Here is a 19,739-nt window from a genome sequence, read left to right as displayed (position 1 = left end):
CTTTAAGGACTTTTTTTTTAGAGCACACTTCTTGATTTCGCCATGTAAGAAATCAGGTAAAGAAGGCAGAAGACTAGCATGCCTTAGTAAGTATCTCCTGGGTAAACTGAAGTACTAGAAGGAAATACACAGGCAAGGAATAAGGGATATATACCCTTATTATGGTATATGAGATGACATATGAGATTATGGGATGTCATCTGGATATGTAGTAGTGGTATTAGGAAAGCTCAGGCCCATTTAGAGCTTAATTTGGCAAGAGCTGCAAAGAATAAGAAAGGATTTACAGCTATGTTTGCCACAAAAGTAAGGTTAAAGGAAACATACCATTGCAATAAATAAGACAGGAGAACAGGTGACAGCCAACAGAGAGAAGACTGAGATAGTCAACATTTTTTTTTGCCTCAGTTTTTACTGTTAATCTCACATCCCACCTCTCTGAAGCTCATGCCAGGTACTGAGGGACTGAAGTCCTTCCCATCCTGGGAGAAGGTCAGGTCTGAGGAATCTGAATATACCTACGTGCATGGAACTCCATGAGATGCATCCCAGGGGCCTGAGGGAACTGGCTGATGTAGCTCTCTCCAAAGGATTAATCAGTAAGTAACCAATGACCAATTTGTCCATCACAGAGTAAATTGATAGGTGGACATAAATTGAAAAAATTCTACATTAAAGAAAGTCCACCTGCCTTTATCTGCTGTTTGAATAAGGACATGAAGCTAAAATTAGGGAAAAAAAACCCAGTGTTATCTTTGTCATACACACACATAGCATTTTTTAATTTAACTGAGATGTAGATACTGGCTTATGAGAACTATATACATCACCTGAAGTCTACAAATTGAATCTGAAGTGGTGGCTAAGAAAACATAAATTAAGTACTTGGGGAATGGTACCAGGTAATAACAGACATAAATGGATATTGACCCCAAACTGGAGAAAAATTAATTGGGAGGTATATTGTTGGGAAGAGAGATAAAAAGATTAAGTTTCTGTTACTCTATTAATATTGTCTAAGGGTGTCTTTTGCATGTTTGATGCATACAGAAAGCCTTCAAAAGGCTTATGTTTTTATTCCCTTCCAGTTCAATTGCTTCAGACTTTTATTGCTCTTTTTTTTAATTTTATCATTGCTCTTCAATTGCTTCAGACTTTTATTGCTCTTTCTTTTAATTTTAAAGATATACTCTATTTGTTCTGTATGTTTTCCTCCCATAATTCTCTGCTCATGTTCTTCCATTTGGTAACAGTAACTAAAATTTATTCCCGATATTCTGTGTATTCAGGAACATTACATTACAAAAAAACCCCAAACAAACATATTTTATAGGAACAGATAGAGAAAGTTGTATCTGTTTGTTTTCCATATATTTCTTCCTTAATTCTCTATTTGAAGCTATGAGTTCACATAATCACAAGGTAACATTCAGCTCTATGAGACAGCAAGCTATATTTCAGCTTCTGCTTTAAGCTCTGTTTGAGCTGCAATGCACACATTTCTGTTTCAGGAAACAGAATTTAACATGCTACAAAGGGTATTTATACTTTCAACTCTTTTTTTTTCATGCTGCTGCTTTATTTTTTCCATTTTCCTGAACCAGAATATAAGATACATCTTATATCAGGCTGGATGCAACTTTCAGACTACTGGACCCCAGAGATGAGGTACACACTCATTTTCTTTTTGTATCAAAGTCTTTCATTATTTATCCCAATAACAGCAATTCGTCCTGTCTACAAGACCAGATAAATTTACATTGTTATCTGTTTCAGCCAGTAAACATTAAAATATTAAAAAATCTCTAATCAAACTGTCTCATTTGAATGAGTATTTGTGCTTTAAAAGCACAAGTGCTGAATACTTTGAATACTTTTAATTAAGAAAGACAATAAAACAAGTAAAAACTATAATAAGCAAAACTGAAGATTATTTCTGTCATGTGGGAGGATCACTTGGGTCATATGGCCCTGAACCAGAAAATAAAACATGTTTGGTATCAACAGTCTAGTTCATAGACCATTACCATGGGGAAAACCATTGTTGAAGTTCCTTCCCATCAGTCTTGCCTACTTAAATTCCTATTTTAGAAGCAATAGAAATTAAATTTAAAATTAAAAAAAAATTACCTTCAATGTTTGGGTGCATTTTTTACTCTTGCTTTATAGTTTTGGTTATTATCTAAGGTGTTAGTAAAACTGTTTGCCATCTTCAAGTTTTTTTAAAATAAATTATAATAATGTCTACAAATACTGAATCATCCCTTAAAATTTAGGAACTTCCATGTCCCAAACCTACCATGATGTACAAAAAGGATATCATAGTAATATGACAATTTTGGAATGTAGTTTAGCAAGTTATCACACAACACAGGATGAAGAGAAAGAAAGGTCTGTTTAAATTTGTGTCCTGTGTGTCAAACAATTTTCTGAGTAGCAGTATTAATTTCTTGAATTACTGCAGACCCCCACAGAGAATGTTTATGCGTTTTGGCATGTGAAACTGCTCTTTGAGTAACATTCTCTATTAACTAAACCCACATTAGACTTCCTTCTGTTCCTGACAAAATGCAAAGGGAAAAGGACATAAATGCCTTTTTGTCTTACCATCTCTGGTCACTAACACCAAGAGCTGCATTCTTTGCCTGTGTACCTTTCATCACTGGAACAACAATCAGTACAGCAGCAACAAGGTAATTCAAGATTTCACCATACAGTCTGAGAGAAAATATGTAATTTGCAGCCTTTTTAACAGGCAACACCCCTACAAAGATGTGACAAGGAGAAAGCCCTAAATTTGTGAAAAGTGAGCATCAGTAAATCAATGCTACTATAAACAGTAAGTAAATGATCTGCCTGCAATATCTTGGGTGGTACTGATTCACTTTGGTAGAGAAAAAAAGAGTATTATTTCATTCTTTCAAGAATCAGAGGGAATCAGTTGTCATGTGGCTTCCAAGTTACAGCAGTTAATCTGTTAGATTCAGATGTTGAATAAATCAGCTATCAGGATGACACTCCATCTTTCAAGGATTTTGAATAAAAGGCTTCCTTCTCCCCAGTTGCCTGTTTGCTTGTGCTCCTCTCTCTTAATTTAATGCTGGTCTTTGATGACAACTGGGTTTATTGCTGCACCTGTGGAAACTGGTATCTTCAGCACTATTTCCCCTTGGAAATCTCTTCCTCTACTCAAGATTGCTGTGCAAAGAGCCTAGTTGTTATGGAAAGAAGCTCAATGCCTTTCCTCAGTTTTTATTGCTCTGATATTCTCTGAGAGTTACAGGTAACTCTTACAGTATTTTAGTATTGATTTTGAGACAAGTCCTCTTTGACCTGAGAAATCTGAAAGGAAGAAAATTGCTGCACTGAAAAAGTAGGAGCTATCACCTGAATGCAGGTAACAGCTCCTCCAGGACAAACATTTGTTAAATTTCGGAAGTTTAGCAATGCAGCTGTAGTTCTGTCAATTGACCTCAAAGCTCTTCACCCTTTATACAGAGATTACACTGATTGCAGAAAAGAAAAAATGAACTCTCTGGGTAGAGTGCTCACAGTGGAAGGGATTTTGGCTCAGGGGGAGTAAAGGAGAGCCTTTCTGGTCTGTTCCTTCCAACACAGGCAATCAAAAAAGGGCAAATAAAGGTGATTACAATTGCAATCTTTATTAGCAATAATTAGCATGGCAACATGAAGTGCTAGGTAACATGCTCCAACTCTGCAATTTTATGAAGCATGAACAATACAAATCTAACTGTGAAGATAGATTACCTTGACATTTGGAGAACTGGACATGAGCAAAAATTGAACATAATGCACACCAATCCAGAAGTCTGTGCAAATGACCTTGCATAATTATTTGAATGGATGAGCAAAGAAATGTTTATCTCCTTCATATTGGAGTTTTTGAACTCTGCAATTCATTTAAGCAAGACATCTCTATCAGTTTGGGGGGGGGAGGGGGGGCAACTGCTTCCAATAATCTACGGAAAATTGTTCAGAACAACATTGTTAAATGATGTTTACTTAGGGTCTACTCAAGTTCCAAGGAAGAGAATCATAGAAGAAAATATTTCTATGGCTCAGTCTGACACAAAGCACTATCTGATCCAAGAAAAGAAGCAAGAGTATAAGAAAATATATTTATTTGAACAAGTGGACTAATATATTATTTCTCTTTTTTTCCCTTTTTTCTTTTTATTTATTTGAAACATAGAAGACATTGAATACTTTATGCCTAGAACCAATTAGATGCCTATAAAAAACTGATGACCAAGGATAGATATAGTATTTATTATGGTAGAATATATTAGATCATCATGACATCACTTAACCATATAGTATCTATACTTATATATTTGAAGAGAACTATTGAAACATTTTCAACACTCAGCAGCAGTCATGCTAACTTCAACATTATAACTCAGATTTTCAAAAGAGCCTGTAGAAAATAAAACTAGGAAAGGCTAGAGAGTGTCATAATTAATACTGGCAGTCTAGAAAATACTTTGTAAATAGATTAAGAAGCAGAGATGTCTCTGTTTTCATATTTGTTATTAGAATAAGAGAAAGAAAAGAAAAAAGGATTTGCACAGACTGCCCTTCATTAATATGCCGAATTATAACCTTTTACCATTCACCTAACAGTGCAAGAGGATTGTAACCTCAAAAAAATACCAGAGGCAATAACATTTCATCTTTCAAGACTAAATTTACCAAAAATCACTGAACACAGATCTTGATTAGTTTAGCCAAAGAATATTTATAGTAGCAAACGCTTGAAAAATTTTTTCAAGGAGTGCTACAATTTCAAAGCATATAAATAGTAACAAAAAAAAGAAAAAGAAAAAAATTAAGCCTCTTCAAGCACAGCAGTATTTCTCAAAGTTATAAAAAACAGACAAGCAAACGAAAAAATATATCTGCACTGCTTGAATACTGCAGTAACACATGAGGTAACTATTTTTCTACTCCAGATTCTGTTAAAAAACTCAAATTTGACTTGTCGTGTCCTGGCAAATAGCATTTTAAAAAATAGCTTTGTCCTTATAAAGATTATTGTTTTGATATAAGCTATAAAAGCAAACAACAAATATTATTTTCAGTTTGTCTCCAACAGTCAGTTATATCTTTATCTACCTTTGATATCTACTGTTATATAAACAATCCAACTTTCTCCTATGGGTGTCTCACTGAGTTATTTCAATAGGGCAAACCTATGAAAATTTTATGACTGTCCCTTCCAGACAGGGAATGAACAAGTCCAAGAGACCTACATATAACAATGCTTATGGATGCTCATAGAGAGCTGTGATTTTTTGTATTCATAGTCCCTTTTCTCCACCTGTGACCTTCAAAGATAAAGGCTCACTTCTATAACTCTGATAGATTTTTTTTCATATATCCAAACTGGCATTTAGTAGAAGAAAATATGATGGTTACTGGTCCCGAATTAGTCTCCTTGCTATTGCTGAAGAGTGAGCACTGGTTTATAGAGGACCTCTAACAGTGCACAATCTGTAATTGCAGTCTAAATAAACTCCTATAATGCTTCTATTGATCTAACAGAGCACACACAGTGTAAATCCCAGACAAATCCAAAAAGACAATTAACTAAAATTTTATTACCTATAGAAGCTAGTGGTGGGGAAGCCAAAGTTGATTTTCTAATTGTGTTTAGTTAACTTATACTAGAACTATTTAATTTTTAATTTTTACACGTGTACATGTGTTTCATATTATATTGCCATATACAAGCAATTATTTCTAAAATGCAACTGTTTTATCCAACTCATAATTTTTCAAAATTGTTTTTTCTAAATATACAATAATGCTCTTCTCCAAAACCAATTTTTTAGTTCCCATCACATTCTAATATTTTTTAAGATATTGTGACTTTTATGCTCTGAAAATAATTCTCTACTTCAAAAGAAAATGCCTCATAATTGAAGTTGAAACCTTGGTATTCTTTTGGCTGTGAAGTAATTTCAAGACAAAATAAATAATGTAATGGCTTGACATTAAAACTGACACACATTTAATTTACAAATATTTTGACCCTTGACCACTTTAGAATTTCTGTAAGAACATAGGAAAAAGGAACAATGCCTATGAAACCAATGAAAAATCTTCCAAGAAGTGAAGCATAGATTTTACTAATGACCTCTCAAGTCAAAGGAAAAAGTACAGTTTGTATAGTAATGAGAATGGGATCTACACCCTGTCCTTTTATGTGGAACTGTTTATTACTGATTCTCCATGGTTCAAAAGGATATAATGTCAGCAGCAATGCCCATAATCCTTGAAAAATTTTGTTCCTTTGTACATGTATTAGACATTGCTGATGCATGAAATATCTAATCTGTAGCTAACAAAGACAGATGGTTTTTCCATTTGTTTCTAATGAGCCATTTTTAAAGTGTCTGCAGCATTTTTTGTTTATTTGCTTGTTTAAACTTCCTTTTTTATTAAGGTTTTCCAAATTAAAAACGTGCATGTTCTTTAAGGGAGCAGTTAAAGGAAGGGCAAAAGAACAAGCAGGAATGAGTCTATTATGAATAATGTGCAACAGAAGCATTATAATATTAGGATTAGAAATAATGAGGTAGTGAAATCTGTCTTGAAAACTTTTTTCAGACATTCTTTTTGTGCATTGCCTATCTTATTTCTATCCATTCTATTTTTAATTCTCACTATCTCACACATCATCACATCCCACAACATCTCATCCAGGATTACTATGTGGTGGCAGCATTTTTGTTGTTGACCAGAGCTGTAGCTACAAAAGACAAGCCATTGAATTTCAGTTTTAGTGTCATTGCTACATAATGTGATGAGAGGATGAATTATGTTGAATATGGTCTTTGTGTCCAGCAATTCATCATGTTTTGTCTATGAGGGTGTTATGGTAGCATCTGAAGTCTTGCTAAGGTCAAGTGAAACAGTCCTCTCATTATCTGTCAAGCCAGCCATCTCATTGAATGCTATCATCAGGACAGCTTTCCCCTTTGTGCAAACATTCCCCTTAGCACCTTCTTTTCCATCATGTGTATGGAAACAATTTCAAGGGTTATTTGCTCCATCATCTTTCCAGGGACCGGGGTAAGGTTAACTTGTCCACAGTTGCCCAGATTCTCCTTCCTGCCTTTCTTGAAAGTAAGTAATTTTTTCCATTCCTAGCCTTCTTTTTTTCTTCCTTTTTCCATTCCATTCTCTGACATATTTCCATAACCTTCCTTCCGATCCTTAAAAACCTTGTCACCAAGATTCTTTAGAGATAATCAAGAGCGGCCTCACAAGGTCTTGAGCCATTACCCTCAGGACTCAGGATATCTCCTATCAGGAGCCTGCAGCTGAGAGTCTCCCAGCATTTGCCATCACTCATCCTTCCTTCTGGTGTTGCCTTGTGACTCAGGTTAAGCTGATTGAGATGCTTCACTGGACAGAGCTTCTAGTTCATGCTCTGGTACCATGTCACTGAGCCTACTCTGTAGTGGCAGAGCTCAGATAGGACAGGAACCCTCATCCTGCTGTCAAGGTTACAAGCTCCTAGCCTTCATTGTAACTGAAGCCTCCATTTCCAAAATCATACGCAAAGGCTCTTCCTGGTTCTCCTTCACTCTGTCTGGGAGTTCAGGTTCTTGTAATTGTAGGGTCTTGGAGAGTATGATATTGTCCCCATCTCAGCTTCAGAGTGCTGACTGCCTCCTGAAGCTCCTTTACTTGGCAACACAGATCCTCCTCCAGCATACAAGGGCTTCCTCCCTTGTATGCTGGACAAGGCAAGGACAATGTCTTCTGATTCCCAGCCTCAAGAAGAGGTTCCAGATACTTCTGCAGCTCCAGACCTACAGAACTGCATCCTCCCTGAGGAGCTCAGACTGGTTTGAAGTCTCTGTTGGGCTGATCTAGTTATTCCTGTGGATGGTCAGTGACAGTGCCCTGCAGCACCTCACTCCCTAAGTACACAGTGTCCTCAGTGGAATTTCTGGCCTCTTTTACACTGTTGGCTGTGCTCTGGGCTTGGCAGTCACATACACTCTTTCTAGCATTTGCTGAAAGCATGCTTGGCTGTCCTTAATGTGGAGTCAGCTGGAAACAAAGAGCTTCAAGTCCCCATAAATCAAGGAAAGTTGGCAACAAAGCTTGTGGGACACTGCTGCAGCTTGTTAGCAGTCACAGCCTTCTGTAGCTATCCCTTCTGGGGAGCACCAGGCACCCTGAAGCTCTTCAAAGTTTCACAGTAGTCCTCTGATGACCCCAGGGGTTCCCAGGAAGCTTAGCACATCACAAGCTAGAGCCCATAAACTACTTTGCAAACTGCTTTATTTTTAGCTCTGCTCATGTATTATTAGTACATTATTTGCAATGGAAGTGTTTAACTGCCCTACAGCAATGATAAATTTGAGTAACTTATATTGCATTTCATATACTCTCAAAGCTTTGCTTGAGGTACCTTATTATTTTAGAAGCTGGTTTAAACTACCTCCATTTAACCTGTGAGTTCATCAAATGATCATTTTGTGTCTCTGGGTGTTTGTAAACAAAATACATTAAAAAATTATTCAAAATCTATCACCTAATGATTAAATATACGAGGTGGAACAATGCTACTGTTCAGGAAGAAAAAGTTGATAAGCTAATTTTGGAGGGGGGGAGATATTTTCCAGGTACTCACTGTGTTTTGTTTCAAATTTTAATGTTTCATAGGGATTTTGAACAAAAATGTTCTTGTTCTTTGAGAAGATTGTTGAGTTATGGCTAAAATATGCCCTAATGAGTGCAGAATGTCAATGACTGTTAGATAATGCTGAGGTGGCACAGCAATATTTTCTTTTTTTGCTAAAGGCAATAGAAACCCTAAAGCTCATTTCACTGCAGTATAACAAGAAGCACACTACACATTTCGAGTTGTTAGCAGTATTACCAGAGAAGAGCTATAAAACACTTGCTATCTGTAGAGGAAACACTTGTTTATGCTTTCACACATTTCTTTAGTGAATTCATTAGTAAATTTCCTGATTGTCCATATAAATCTTTTAAAGATGATTTCGAGTAAGAAATATGTACATAACTTGGCACTAGGATGATGGAAAAAGCCCTACAAATCTGAATGAAAGATAAGTCAGAAGTGCAACAGACAAATGTTTTGGTGAATGTCTCTATAGCAAGAGAGGAGGAGTTGGCCAAAGAACCCTGAAGAAATGACACATAAGAGCTGCTGCTTGCAATAAGATACTTAAGCATTTGGCATCTGGGATCATTGAATAACAAGGTGATACCCTTCTATGGGAAAAGCTGCTTCTTGCTTTTGGGGGCAAAAAAATTTAGGAAGTGTATAGCAGTAGTTCAAAGGAATGTGAGTAAAAACAGAAGGCACACTGAACACAGCATTAAAATTATAATCATATCATGACTTCCTTTAGAATTCCATGATAGTTTAGAACTCATTCATTTAGAGATGAACATATCTTTAAAATGCTCTGTGTAAATAGGCATGTTTTTACTTATAGATCTTTCAGATATTTACACATCCCAAACTTAGGAATCACCTGCTTCCACAACCCAAAATAAATTCTTTTCAGAAGGGGAAAAAAGAAGCAAAACAGTATGCTAATTTTCTGTAACAGTACTGTAATTTAAGTATGCATGAGACTGAATAAATCCTAATGACTTAAAACTGGTCTTTTTTTTTGAGAGCTTAGCACAGGTTACGCTAACGGAAAACCATGTTATTATTCTGAAAAGATGTGGCTTAAAATGTTAAGTAGCAAAGAGGGAAGCAATAGGGCAAGATGTTGTACTTGGAAATGTACTGAGAAAGTAACAACAAGGAGGCAGGATAAGCTAACTCTGGTTGACAGCATGGTTATCCAAATTGTCAGCTGGCATAAATCATTATCTAAGTAAAGACAAAGAAGGATGATCATGGTATGGTTACTAATTGAAGAAGCATTGCTAAAGAAGACTAGCACAGTTTGAGATGAGTTCTGAAATCATGCAAAATAGCCTCTTCTATGAGCACAAATTATTCTTTCAGCTGGAATCCAAAGGGAGATAGGAAAACTATGGCCTCCTACAGGACAAGATAAAGTACAGAAGAGTTTAAATGGTGAGAATTTAAATACAGAAAATTGTTTTTGCACACATTAGCAGTAATTTCTCAGAAGTGCTTAAGGAACTTGAGCCTCAAATTTTAAGGTGACGTTGGCAGTTACCAACTTTTGTCCTTGAAGAACTTAGTGGGAAGGAGAGCTTTCAGTATTTTATAATACAGCCAGGTTTATGATATCCATAACTGAAAAGGGTAAATGGAGGCCTGTAGTATTTTCCTTATTGCATGTTTTCTTACATCCTATTGCACAAACAGGATGTAAGAAAACATGCAATAAGGAAAATATCAAGGATAAGAATGAGCAGGCAGGAAAAATGTCTGTTTCCAAATCAAAACAAACAAACAAAAAACCAAACAAAATAACAAGGGGTCTTGATTGCAAAAATAAAATATCAAGAATGGATAAGATAGCATGAAGAATTGACTTCAGTTTACACTGAGATAATAAAAAGGTGTCTTAGTGGATGGATTCAAGTGCTGACAAGGATAACATTTCTGTACTCAACTGAAGCAAACACTGAATCTTTCATAAAACATAAAAGATAGATAAATTACATAAGAAAATATACTTGGGTAGGTCTAATTTCCTGTTTAGTCTAGAGAAGTATATTTGCATGTCATAAACAGAAAAACAGCAGCAAGGCACCATTTTATTCTTTATAAAAAACTTAACAACAAGAACTGACAAAATGAATTTGTGGATTCTAATGTGAATATACAGAAAGAACTGAGTACTTTGGAAAGACACTTGATTCATTCTCCAAGTTCTAATATCATAATTATTATAGACAAGTAACAAACTATTCTAAATTATTAGAAACTCCAGGTCATTCATAAAATTATGTTGCCTGTTATTTGGCAAGAGAGTTGAAAAAATTTTCACTCAAAAGTTGGTAACAGCAAAGGAGACACAGGGGCTTTAATTAGGGTTTAATTAGGGCTAAACCTCAGAATTATCGATACAATAGAGGAGAAATAAGGAATTCAGCTGATACTAGATGAATCTGTCCATAAATGTTCAGAGACATAGTTTGAGATTTCATGTTATCATGAGAATTAAAATCACATGGCTCTAGAAATATATGCATGAAATATATGAATGAATTTTTTCTAAATTAATTTATTTGCCATGTGTCATGAGCCAAACTGAAAACTGAGAAGGAAGAAAAAGATATTTCTCATTTTATCATCTGAACATAAATTAAGTCAAGTGAAAGGGGACATATTAAAAGCTATTCACATCCAACAATTCAAGCTTGACTACTGGTTCAGAATCTTTCTTATCTGATTTTTTAAAAATTAAAATATGCATCTGAGAAGGCCTTATTTTCCTTTTTTTTCCTATTGGGATGTGATTTACTTTTCTGTGATGGAAACCATAAAGAAAGATACTCGTGTGACACATTTGTTGATACTTCAGTTTTGCCAGATGGTTTTCATTTCAAGATTCAACAATGAATAGCCCCAGATAAAGAAAATCAACTCCAAAGTGAAGTTTTAAATTAGTAATTATGTTTTGAATAATTATTTTTTTATCACACATTTGAATTTGGTAGGAAAATGTTTCATTTTTCATTATATTCACTTTCTTTGTATACAAAAAATATTTTTAAGCTGTTGCACAATAAATTACTTAGTTTTTAAGTAACTGATGTTCTCAGCTGGACTTGCAAATATTTACGGAAAAGTAAACTAATGAAGATTATCAAGGCATAAAAGGAAGCTAAATTTATTATCCCTTACATTAATTTAAGTTGTAAGGGGTATCCAGTACCAGTCATGGTGTGGCAAATTTCAAAGAAATTCAGAATAATCTGAGTATTGCTGTCAGCAGCTCAACTTACAGCAGGAAAATAAACAGTGCCAAAACATGGCCAGAGGCAAGAAAACTTCATTGCCTATCACTGATGTATTCTCAGATCAGTGCTGGCCTGACTTTGATCCAGACTAATGCCGTCCAAAACAATGCCTGGGCACAGATCAAGAACTGCAATGATCTTTTCTGTTAGGCAACTATAATCCAGTTATCCTGTTTTAAAAACTACATTTAAGTTTAAAGGCATGACTGGATTTCCTCAGGTTCAGGTACCAGTTACTGCCAATGCTTACCTGCCATAACACAAACACTTTGCCTTGTTGTTGTAGCTTTTAAGAGAAAAGTATTAGTAAAGGCAAATAGAAAAAACAAAAAAACAACACATTTTTAAAATTAAGAGTAATCATGATCTTTTAACATCTCTGAATACAAACAAGGACAGCTCTAATGATTGAAATGAAATTGCTTTATAGTATAAAAATAAAACATTGAGCTATACTAATTGTCCTTGGTATTGCCAAGTCTCAGAGTCATTTTCAACTCCAGGTATCTTTGAAGATGTTGTTTTGTTTGGTGTAACCTGCCCCTTTTATATGATGATTCAATGGTATGTGTAATTTTCCTGTTCTGTTATGTCAACTAGGACAAATAGCTCTAAGAAAAAATATGCCTGGTGCTTACACTTCAAACCAATTTTCTTGTCAATATTTTCTGTAACAGTTCTGTATTTGAAAAATCCAGAAAAGTACTTCTTGAGCATATTTATTCTCAATAAAAAATAGGAAGTCCTTGGATTTGTGCATAAGTAGTTGACCCAGCTAGGAGTAAAATCAGAAGAAGCCCTGTTACCTTCTGCAATACATATAATGCTGTCTGGCTGGAAAAATTGGGAAAATGAAAGGACAGGTAAGGATTCATGGCTGCAAAATTGTTCTTGAAGAACCTAGAATTGTTCTTGAAGGTGGTAGACTATAAAGAACTAAAAATATCAGAAAAATAAGAACCACAACAATTGAAACATTTCACAATTATTTTTTACATTCCATCAGGCTTTAAAAAGTGGAAAAATAGCAATTAAAGAGATTTTAACAGGTTTTCTCAACATTGCTATACTTTCTGTTATTAGAATAAAAATATTTTACCAAACTAAGAAATTTTATACCACATAAAAATATAGCTCTAAGATATCACAAATCATTTTGGTTAAGTTCTGAACAAAAAATACTTAAAAAAAATATATATATATGTATATACAATTTTATTTGACTTAGTTATAATTAGCTATTTGGGAAATCAATTCTCCATTGTCAGCTGTGTTTAGTTTCCTTTCTGATTATTGTCTGTATTACCAGGAATATAATCCCTGTACAACAGCTAGACTGTGTACCACGGACAGTTATTACACTCAGCTGTATATGCAGCCTCATCAGTGTCCATTAAGAATTTACAGGACTCTTGTAGTATTGACATCCTAATATAGACAAACCCTGGCTTCATGGAGCAGAAACTGATTACTGGATTGTTTAAGGGATCTTAATCCTCATGCTACTGAAATAAAATAATTTTTGAACCATAAATGCATGCATGAAATAAAGATTAGGGTTTAAGTTAAAAAAATAGGGTTAGCATCACATCCTTATTCTTTGTCTGAGGGGATATAAATTTTAGTTAAATTACTCTTTTGTTGGTATTTTAAGCCACAAGGTGGCAGCAATGATATAACCTCCTCATCCAACTGCCCACTACAACTGCTTTTACTCTTAAAATCATCTCTTTTGTTTATAGGGCAAATATGACAGAAAGAGAAACTATATTTTCTTTGACAAAATTAATTTCCACACTTAGTTAATAAATATTTTTTAAGTAATACTTTTTTCTTTTCCTTTTTTTATTTTTAATTTTACATATACCATTTAGTATATCTGCTGGCTTCGCATGAAAGAGCAGTGAAGCACTATGTCCATGACACAAGTCCTTTGCCCATTTGTGTAATAACGTTTCCTTCCCAAGCTGGGAAACAAAATAATGGCTGGATACAGAAGCCTGCCCTTCCTGGAACATGATCATAGAGTGAGGAAGTGCAATGCTTACCGATAGCTGTTGAAAAGGTCCATGCAGGTGCCATTGTTTCTACAAGGCTCTGAATTGCATTCATTTGATTCTTTTTCACAAAATCTTCCTTCCCATCCAGGCAAGCAATCACACTGGTATCTCTGTAATACATTTAGTAAAATAAACAATCTGTTACTCTTTGTATTTTAATGCAATTACAAAAGTATTATTACTAGTTGTTGGAAGACATGAACAGACAGCAAAACAACTTTTGGAGTTTTTTAAAACCTGAGTACATAAATAAATTGCCACAGCATGATGGTGAAATGTGTAATGTACGAGCATTGTGGCATCTACAGGTGTTTAGAGACTGCAAATAACTAGATTTTTTATTATTGAAATTTGGAAACAGAAACAATTACGTTTCAAAGATATATGGACTATGATCTTCATATAAAAAGCAAAGGGGATTTATTTAATAATATACTTTAAAAAATATAATAAATTAAGAGTCAGAACTCTGAAAGGAGTCCAGATTAACAGTTGACTTAGATCTTTCTGTAATGATACTCTTACACTCTCCTGACCAATTAAAAGCCTGAAATATTTTATTGGAGCAAAGATAACAAAAAGGAAAGGAAAATAACAATTTAAAGTTACACTCAGTATGATTGTCCTGGAGTGTGGAACAGCTCCACTGATACCAGTACTTCAAATGAAGTTATTTATATGTATATTCTATCATATCTGGTCAAATCAATTTTTGCACCAACCAACTTGTACGTAGTATATTTGTGATTTATATTTTCTCAAGCTGCATTCTGCTTGTTTTGTGCTAACGTTGATGAACATTGCTGCTATGTTTGTTTGGGACACACCCATGATTTCCGTGACATGGATGTTCTAAATTCACTGAGAAAAACTCTAAAAGTCAGGAAATACAATGAAAGAGTATCTTTGTGTGTTAAGATAGGGCATGGAACATGGGCAGATAAAACCAAGTTTTGTGGGAATGTTGGTCTGCTGAAGGATAAGGAAGGCTTTTCAGAGGGATCTGGACAGGTTGGATCAATGGGCCAAGACCGGTTGTGTGAGGTTCAACAAGGCCAAGTGTTGGTTCCTGCCCTTGGGCCCAGGCAGTGCCATGGGCTGGGGTAAGAGTGGCTGGAAAGCTGCCCTATGGAAAAGGACCTGTGGGGGGTGGTTGACAGCAACTGAACATTAGCAGTGTGTGCCCAGGTGGCCAAGAAGGCTGGTGGCATCCTGGCCTGTATCAGCAATAGTGTGGCCAGCAGGACCAGGGCAGGGATTGTCACTCTGTACTCAGCAGTGGTGAGGCCACACCTGGAGTGCTGTATCCAGTTCTGGGTCCCTCACTGCATGAAGAATACTGAGGTGCTAGACTGATTCCAGAGAGGGACAACAAAGCTGGTGAAGGGTCTGGAAAATGAGTCCTAGAGGGACTGGATGAAGGAGCAGGGGTTGTTTGGTCTGCAGGAAAGGAGGCTAAGGGGAGACCTCATGCATCTCTACTACCATCTGAAAGGAGGTTGTAGCAAGATGGGGATCAGTCTCTTCTCCCGGGTAAGAAGTGACAAAACAAGAAGAAATGGCTTGAAGTTGCACCAGGGGAGGTTTAGGTTGTATACTAGGAAAAATTTATTAACTGAAAGAATAGTCAAGCTTTGGAACAGAGTGCTTTGGGAAGTGGTTGAGTTACCATCTTGTAAGTGTTCAAAAAACATGTGGATGTGGCACGTGGGGACATGGTTTGGTGGTGAACATGGTGGTGCTGCATTGACAGTTGGACTTGGTGATCTTAGAGTTTTTCCAGTATTAATAACTTTATGATAGGAGACAGAAAGATTTTGTTCTTTTAAAATGTAATATGGAGAGATGAACTTGGAAAGAAATAATTTGCTGTGAATTGTGCTAAAGAAAGAAAAAACCATACACTTGAGACACATTACATTACTAGTCCACAGGCTGGTGTTTCCTATTACATATTGTCCCCGAGATTAGCTCAGTTGTTTACAACATGGATTCCCATAAGGGAAGAGAACCTTGGTGCTAATAACACCAAGGTTCTATTCCCATATGGGACATTAGCTTTGGAGTTGGATTTGATGATCATTGTATGCCCCTTTCAACTCAGAATATTCTGTGATCTGTGATAATAGCCACACCCAAATATCTCAGTTCTCTGCATATTTATCTGTGTCAAATGGGAAAAAATGGACACTACTAATCCATACCCATGAGTAACCATCAAACACTTCTTAAAAATTGTTCTATTGTCAGGTTAGGTTTTCACTAGGAATGTGAGATAACAACTTGTTTCCAAAAACTCTTCAAGAAATGGATTACAAAATGAGAAGTGAAAGGAGGCTTGCCAACAGTTTTGTTTAGAAAGCAGCAGTATTTTTTCTAGTCCCACTAAAATTATCTGTCAATCAGATGCTGAAATTCTGTTCTTTGCAGATTTCTCATTACATTGGATTGTCACATCAAGCACAAAACCTCACTCACATTTATGTATATCATGCATATGTGCAGAAAAACTAAAAATTCTTACACAACATTTCATCTCTCAGTAGTTTTTCAGTAATTGAAAGTGTAGTGTTACAATAAAAAATATGTAAGCAGATAAAAAGGTTTTTTACAGATACAAGTGTTTACAGAGAAGGATCTGAGAGGTCTGGTGGACACCCAGTTGGACAAGAGTCAGCAGTATGCCCTGGTGGCCAAAAAGAACAAGAGCATCCTGGGCTGCATTGGGAGGAATGCTGTCAGCAGATTGAGAGAGGTGATCCTTCCCTCTACTCAGTCCTGGTGTGGCCACACCTTAAGTGCTGTGTCAGTTGTGGGCTGCCCAGCACAAGAGAGATATGGAGCTACTGCAAAGAGTCCAGCCAGTAACATTACTAAGAGGTTGACACATCTCTCAGATGAGAAAAGGCTGAGAGAGCTGGGATGGCAGTCAGGGCACAGCTCACACCAACAACATAAAACGACAAGAAGCTGCATAATAGAAAGTATGTGGGGGATCAAGCAAGAGACTGAAGGAATAGGATTTGATACCTCTTTATATGTTGTTCCCCTTTATTTACTGTAACTATGTATTACTATCCATTGGAGACAGGTTAAAATAAATGGCACCTTTAAGTTCCTGCAAGTTGTCTTTTGTTTGTCCTCTAAAGAACACAATACATGCAACAATAACACTATAGTTATTCCTTGTACATAGCTCTTCCTTGTATAATATGTACCACAGTTTGCTAAAGAAGAGTGGATTTTACCAGCTAGGGTAAAAAAATTTCTGACCCCTTGCACACATATCTAGAACCACATATGCATGTGAGCATGTCTTAATGCAATTTACATTGTGTGCTGTAAGAAAGCGCCATTTAAGAGCAATTGCATATTTCCCCTTCCCAAAACTGTAAATGAAGAAATAATCATTTTCTTAAGCCCTAGTCAATATTACTTCACTAGGAAATGGCAGCTGAACATCTGGTAAACAGAAACTGCAATGAAAAATGTTCATTACACACAACAAAGATCTAAATTATGAACAAATCAAGCCTGTCCTATGTATATCTAGGTTGATAGATATTTTTATCATACAGAACATACTCCAGATATGTTTTCCATGTCTAGAGAATAAAACTGAATTAATTTAATTTTTAAAGATACCCATGGAGTTGGAGAATTTTTGGGGGGATTTTAAAGTTTTAATTCACAGAAAGAACAAAAAATACCTCACCTGGAGACAGAAACACACAAAAGGAAACATAGAAACATCCATTTGTTCTGTGTTCCAAATTATTCTGCCAGACCATTTCTTGGGATGCAACCCTTTATCCATTAAGGCCAAACAAGATAAACCTATTGTATGACTACTTATCATTGGCACAGAATTGGAGATGTACTCCAGCCTCTATGGAAAACTCATCACAAAACTCTTGTCTGTCGGAATCAGGGCTTTTTTTTCCTACAGAAAACCTTCATGACACTTCATTTTGTTAGTGCTAACAGCAGTTCATTTAACCTTGTGAAATAAATGTGAACATAAAAATGTAAGCATCTGTGAAATCATATTTGCAATTGCTCTAAACCATATTGAGATCCTTACCATATTTATGCAGCCTTTTTTAATTTAAGGGTCTTTTCTGAGTTGTAGTAGTAAAGGGCTTTACTTTTAAGTTATTATTGATTTAACTATTTACATAATCGTACATATTAACTGACAAAATTAGATTGCTATTTGTCATTATGGCATTGTTTTCATTGTGCAAGTCTATTTGCATTTATTTCCTAAATAAGCAAGCTTGTTTAAAACAAAATAAAACAGAACAAAAAGAAAACCAAGGTATCTGTTCATCTTCATTTGGTTTAACACTTACTTTTATTTTTACTATAGAAGTCTGAGCTAAAACAAGACCTATGCCAAGTGAAGTCCCAGCAAATACACTACTTTTCTGTCTTCTGATAATGAATTATTTACCTTTTCTTCACAAGTTGTGGGAAGAGTGAATGTATTAACCGTGCTGCTCCACAAATTAAGGAAATTTGACTTCTGACACAAAGAAAATCTGCAATTAGCTCTGTTGTTGCTGCTCTAGAAGACATACATGGCTTGCTCTAATATTAGTTAATAGCGCTGTAATAATCAGATTGCTTAACTCACAGCAAAGAAACACCTCTGGGGCTGAGTGTCATGAGGTTTGCTATATGGTTATTAATACTGATGTTAATTGGAAGAACGACTATAATAGGTGATACAAAAGAATAAGGTGGGAAAAAGTGTGAAACATGGATTCAGAAGTAATGAAAAATTACAATTAAAAATATAATTTCTAAACAGTAATACAAGTGATTGGTTCTGATAAGACTACTATTTAAAAGTCACCAAAATTTTTTACTGAATCTTATTATTAGAATCACTAACTGATGTATTTTTATCTATTACTTTATTAAAAAATAAGACTTTATTTTACTCTAGCTATGTAAGTTACAAAGCCTCTGTGGTGTTTTGTTTTAAGCACTTAACATTGTGAAATAGTAGGGTAAATAACTTAATATTAAATACTAGCTATCGGCAGAAGTTGAGGTAGCATTAGGTAATGCTAGGTATTTTAAAAGACTTCTAAATTCTCAATTTTTATTTATATATCTTTTCCTATACAGTTATATCATAAAGATGCTGACCAGTATATTTATTTGTTCTTCCAAACCACTTATATCTTTTGTAACCTAAGTTACTGTAAATTAGATAACATCTGATATAAAGGATAAACCAGGTTTTCTTTAATTCAAATTTCAAGCAAGGCTTAATTACAGGAGAAACAAGGAACATTTTTAATTTGCTCATCTCTCTAAGATTTTAAATAATGAATAAGTTAAATGACCAAGAAAGCATATTTAAAACAGCTGGTACAGGTAAAATTAGGTAAGTTGTAATGAGTTTTTGCTTTACATTATAATAATTATTTTTATATTAAAATAATTTAATAAGTTTATGCAAAAAAGTAAGATTTTCATCATATTTGAATAGCACACCATTAGAAAAGAGAATCTTACATTTTCATTCAGTGCAACTTCTGGCTTAAAATATGGCTGGCATCTAGACATGCTGTGTATTTATAACTCTAAATGAACTTCACTGTAATTTGTAACCACAAAGAAAATTATCTTAAATGGGAACACTTATTATTTGCACTGCAGGTCTCTATACACAACCATTTTATAGAATGGTGC

At 35.2% G+C, this 19,739-nt stretch overlaps 1 protein-coding gene across 1 annotated transcript in view; it reads right to left on the bottom strand.

Annotated features, from left to right (window-relative positions):
• Nucleotides 1–19,739, bottom strand: part of EYS (eyes shut homolog) — a 791,734-nt gene that overhangs the window by 431,912 nt on the left and 340,083 nt on the right. The window contains exon 22 of the mRNA XM_071445583.1: nt 14,019–14,140. Within this exon, the coding sequence (XP_071301684.1) occupies nt 14,019–14,140 (122 nt within the window). The remainder of the gene's footprint in view (nt 1–14,018; nt 14,141–19,739) is intronic.

The sequence above is a fragment of the Agelaius tricolor genome, unplaced genomic scaffold (assembly GCF_023055355.1).
Source record: "Agelaius tricolor isolate 1412-34295 unplaced genomic scaffold, bAgeTri1.0.p SCAF_1, whole genome shotgun sequence".
Lineage (NCBI taxonomy): Eukaryota > Metazoa > Chordata > Aves > Passeriformes > Icteridae > Agelaius > Agelaius tricolor.
The sequence above is the reverse complement of the archived record's forward strand: the minus strand, read 5'-3'. Positions and strand labels throughout refer to the sequence as shown.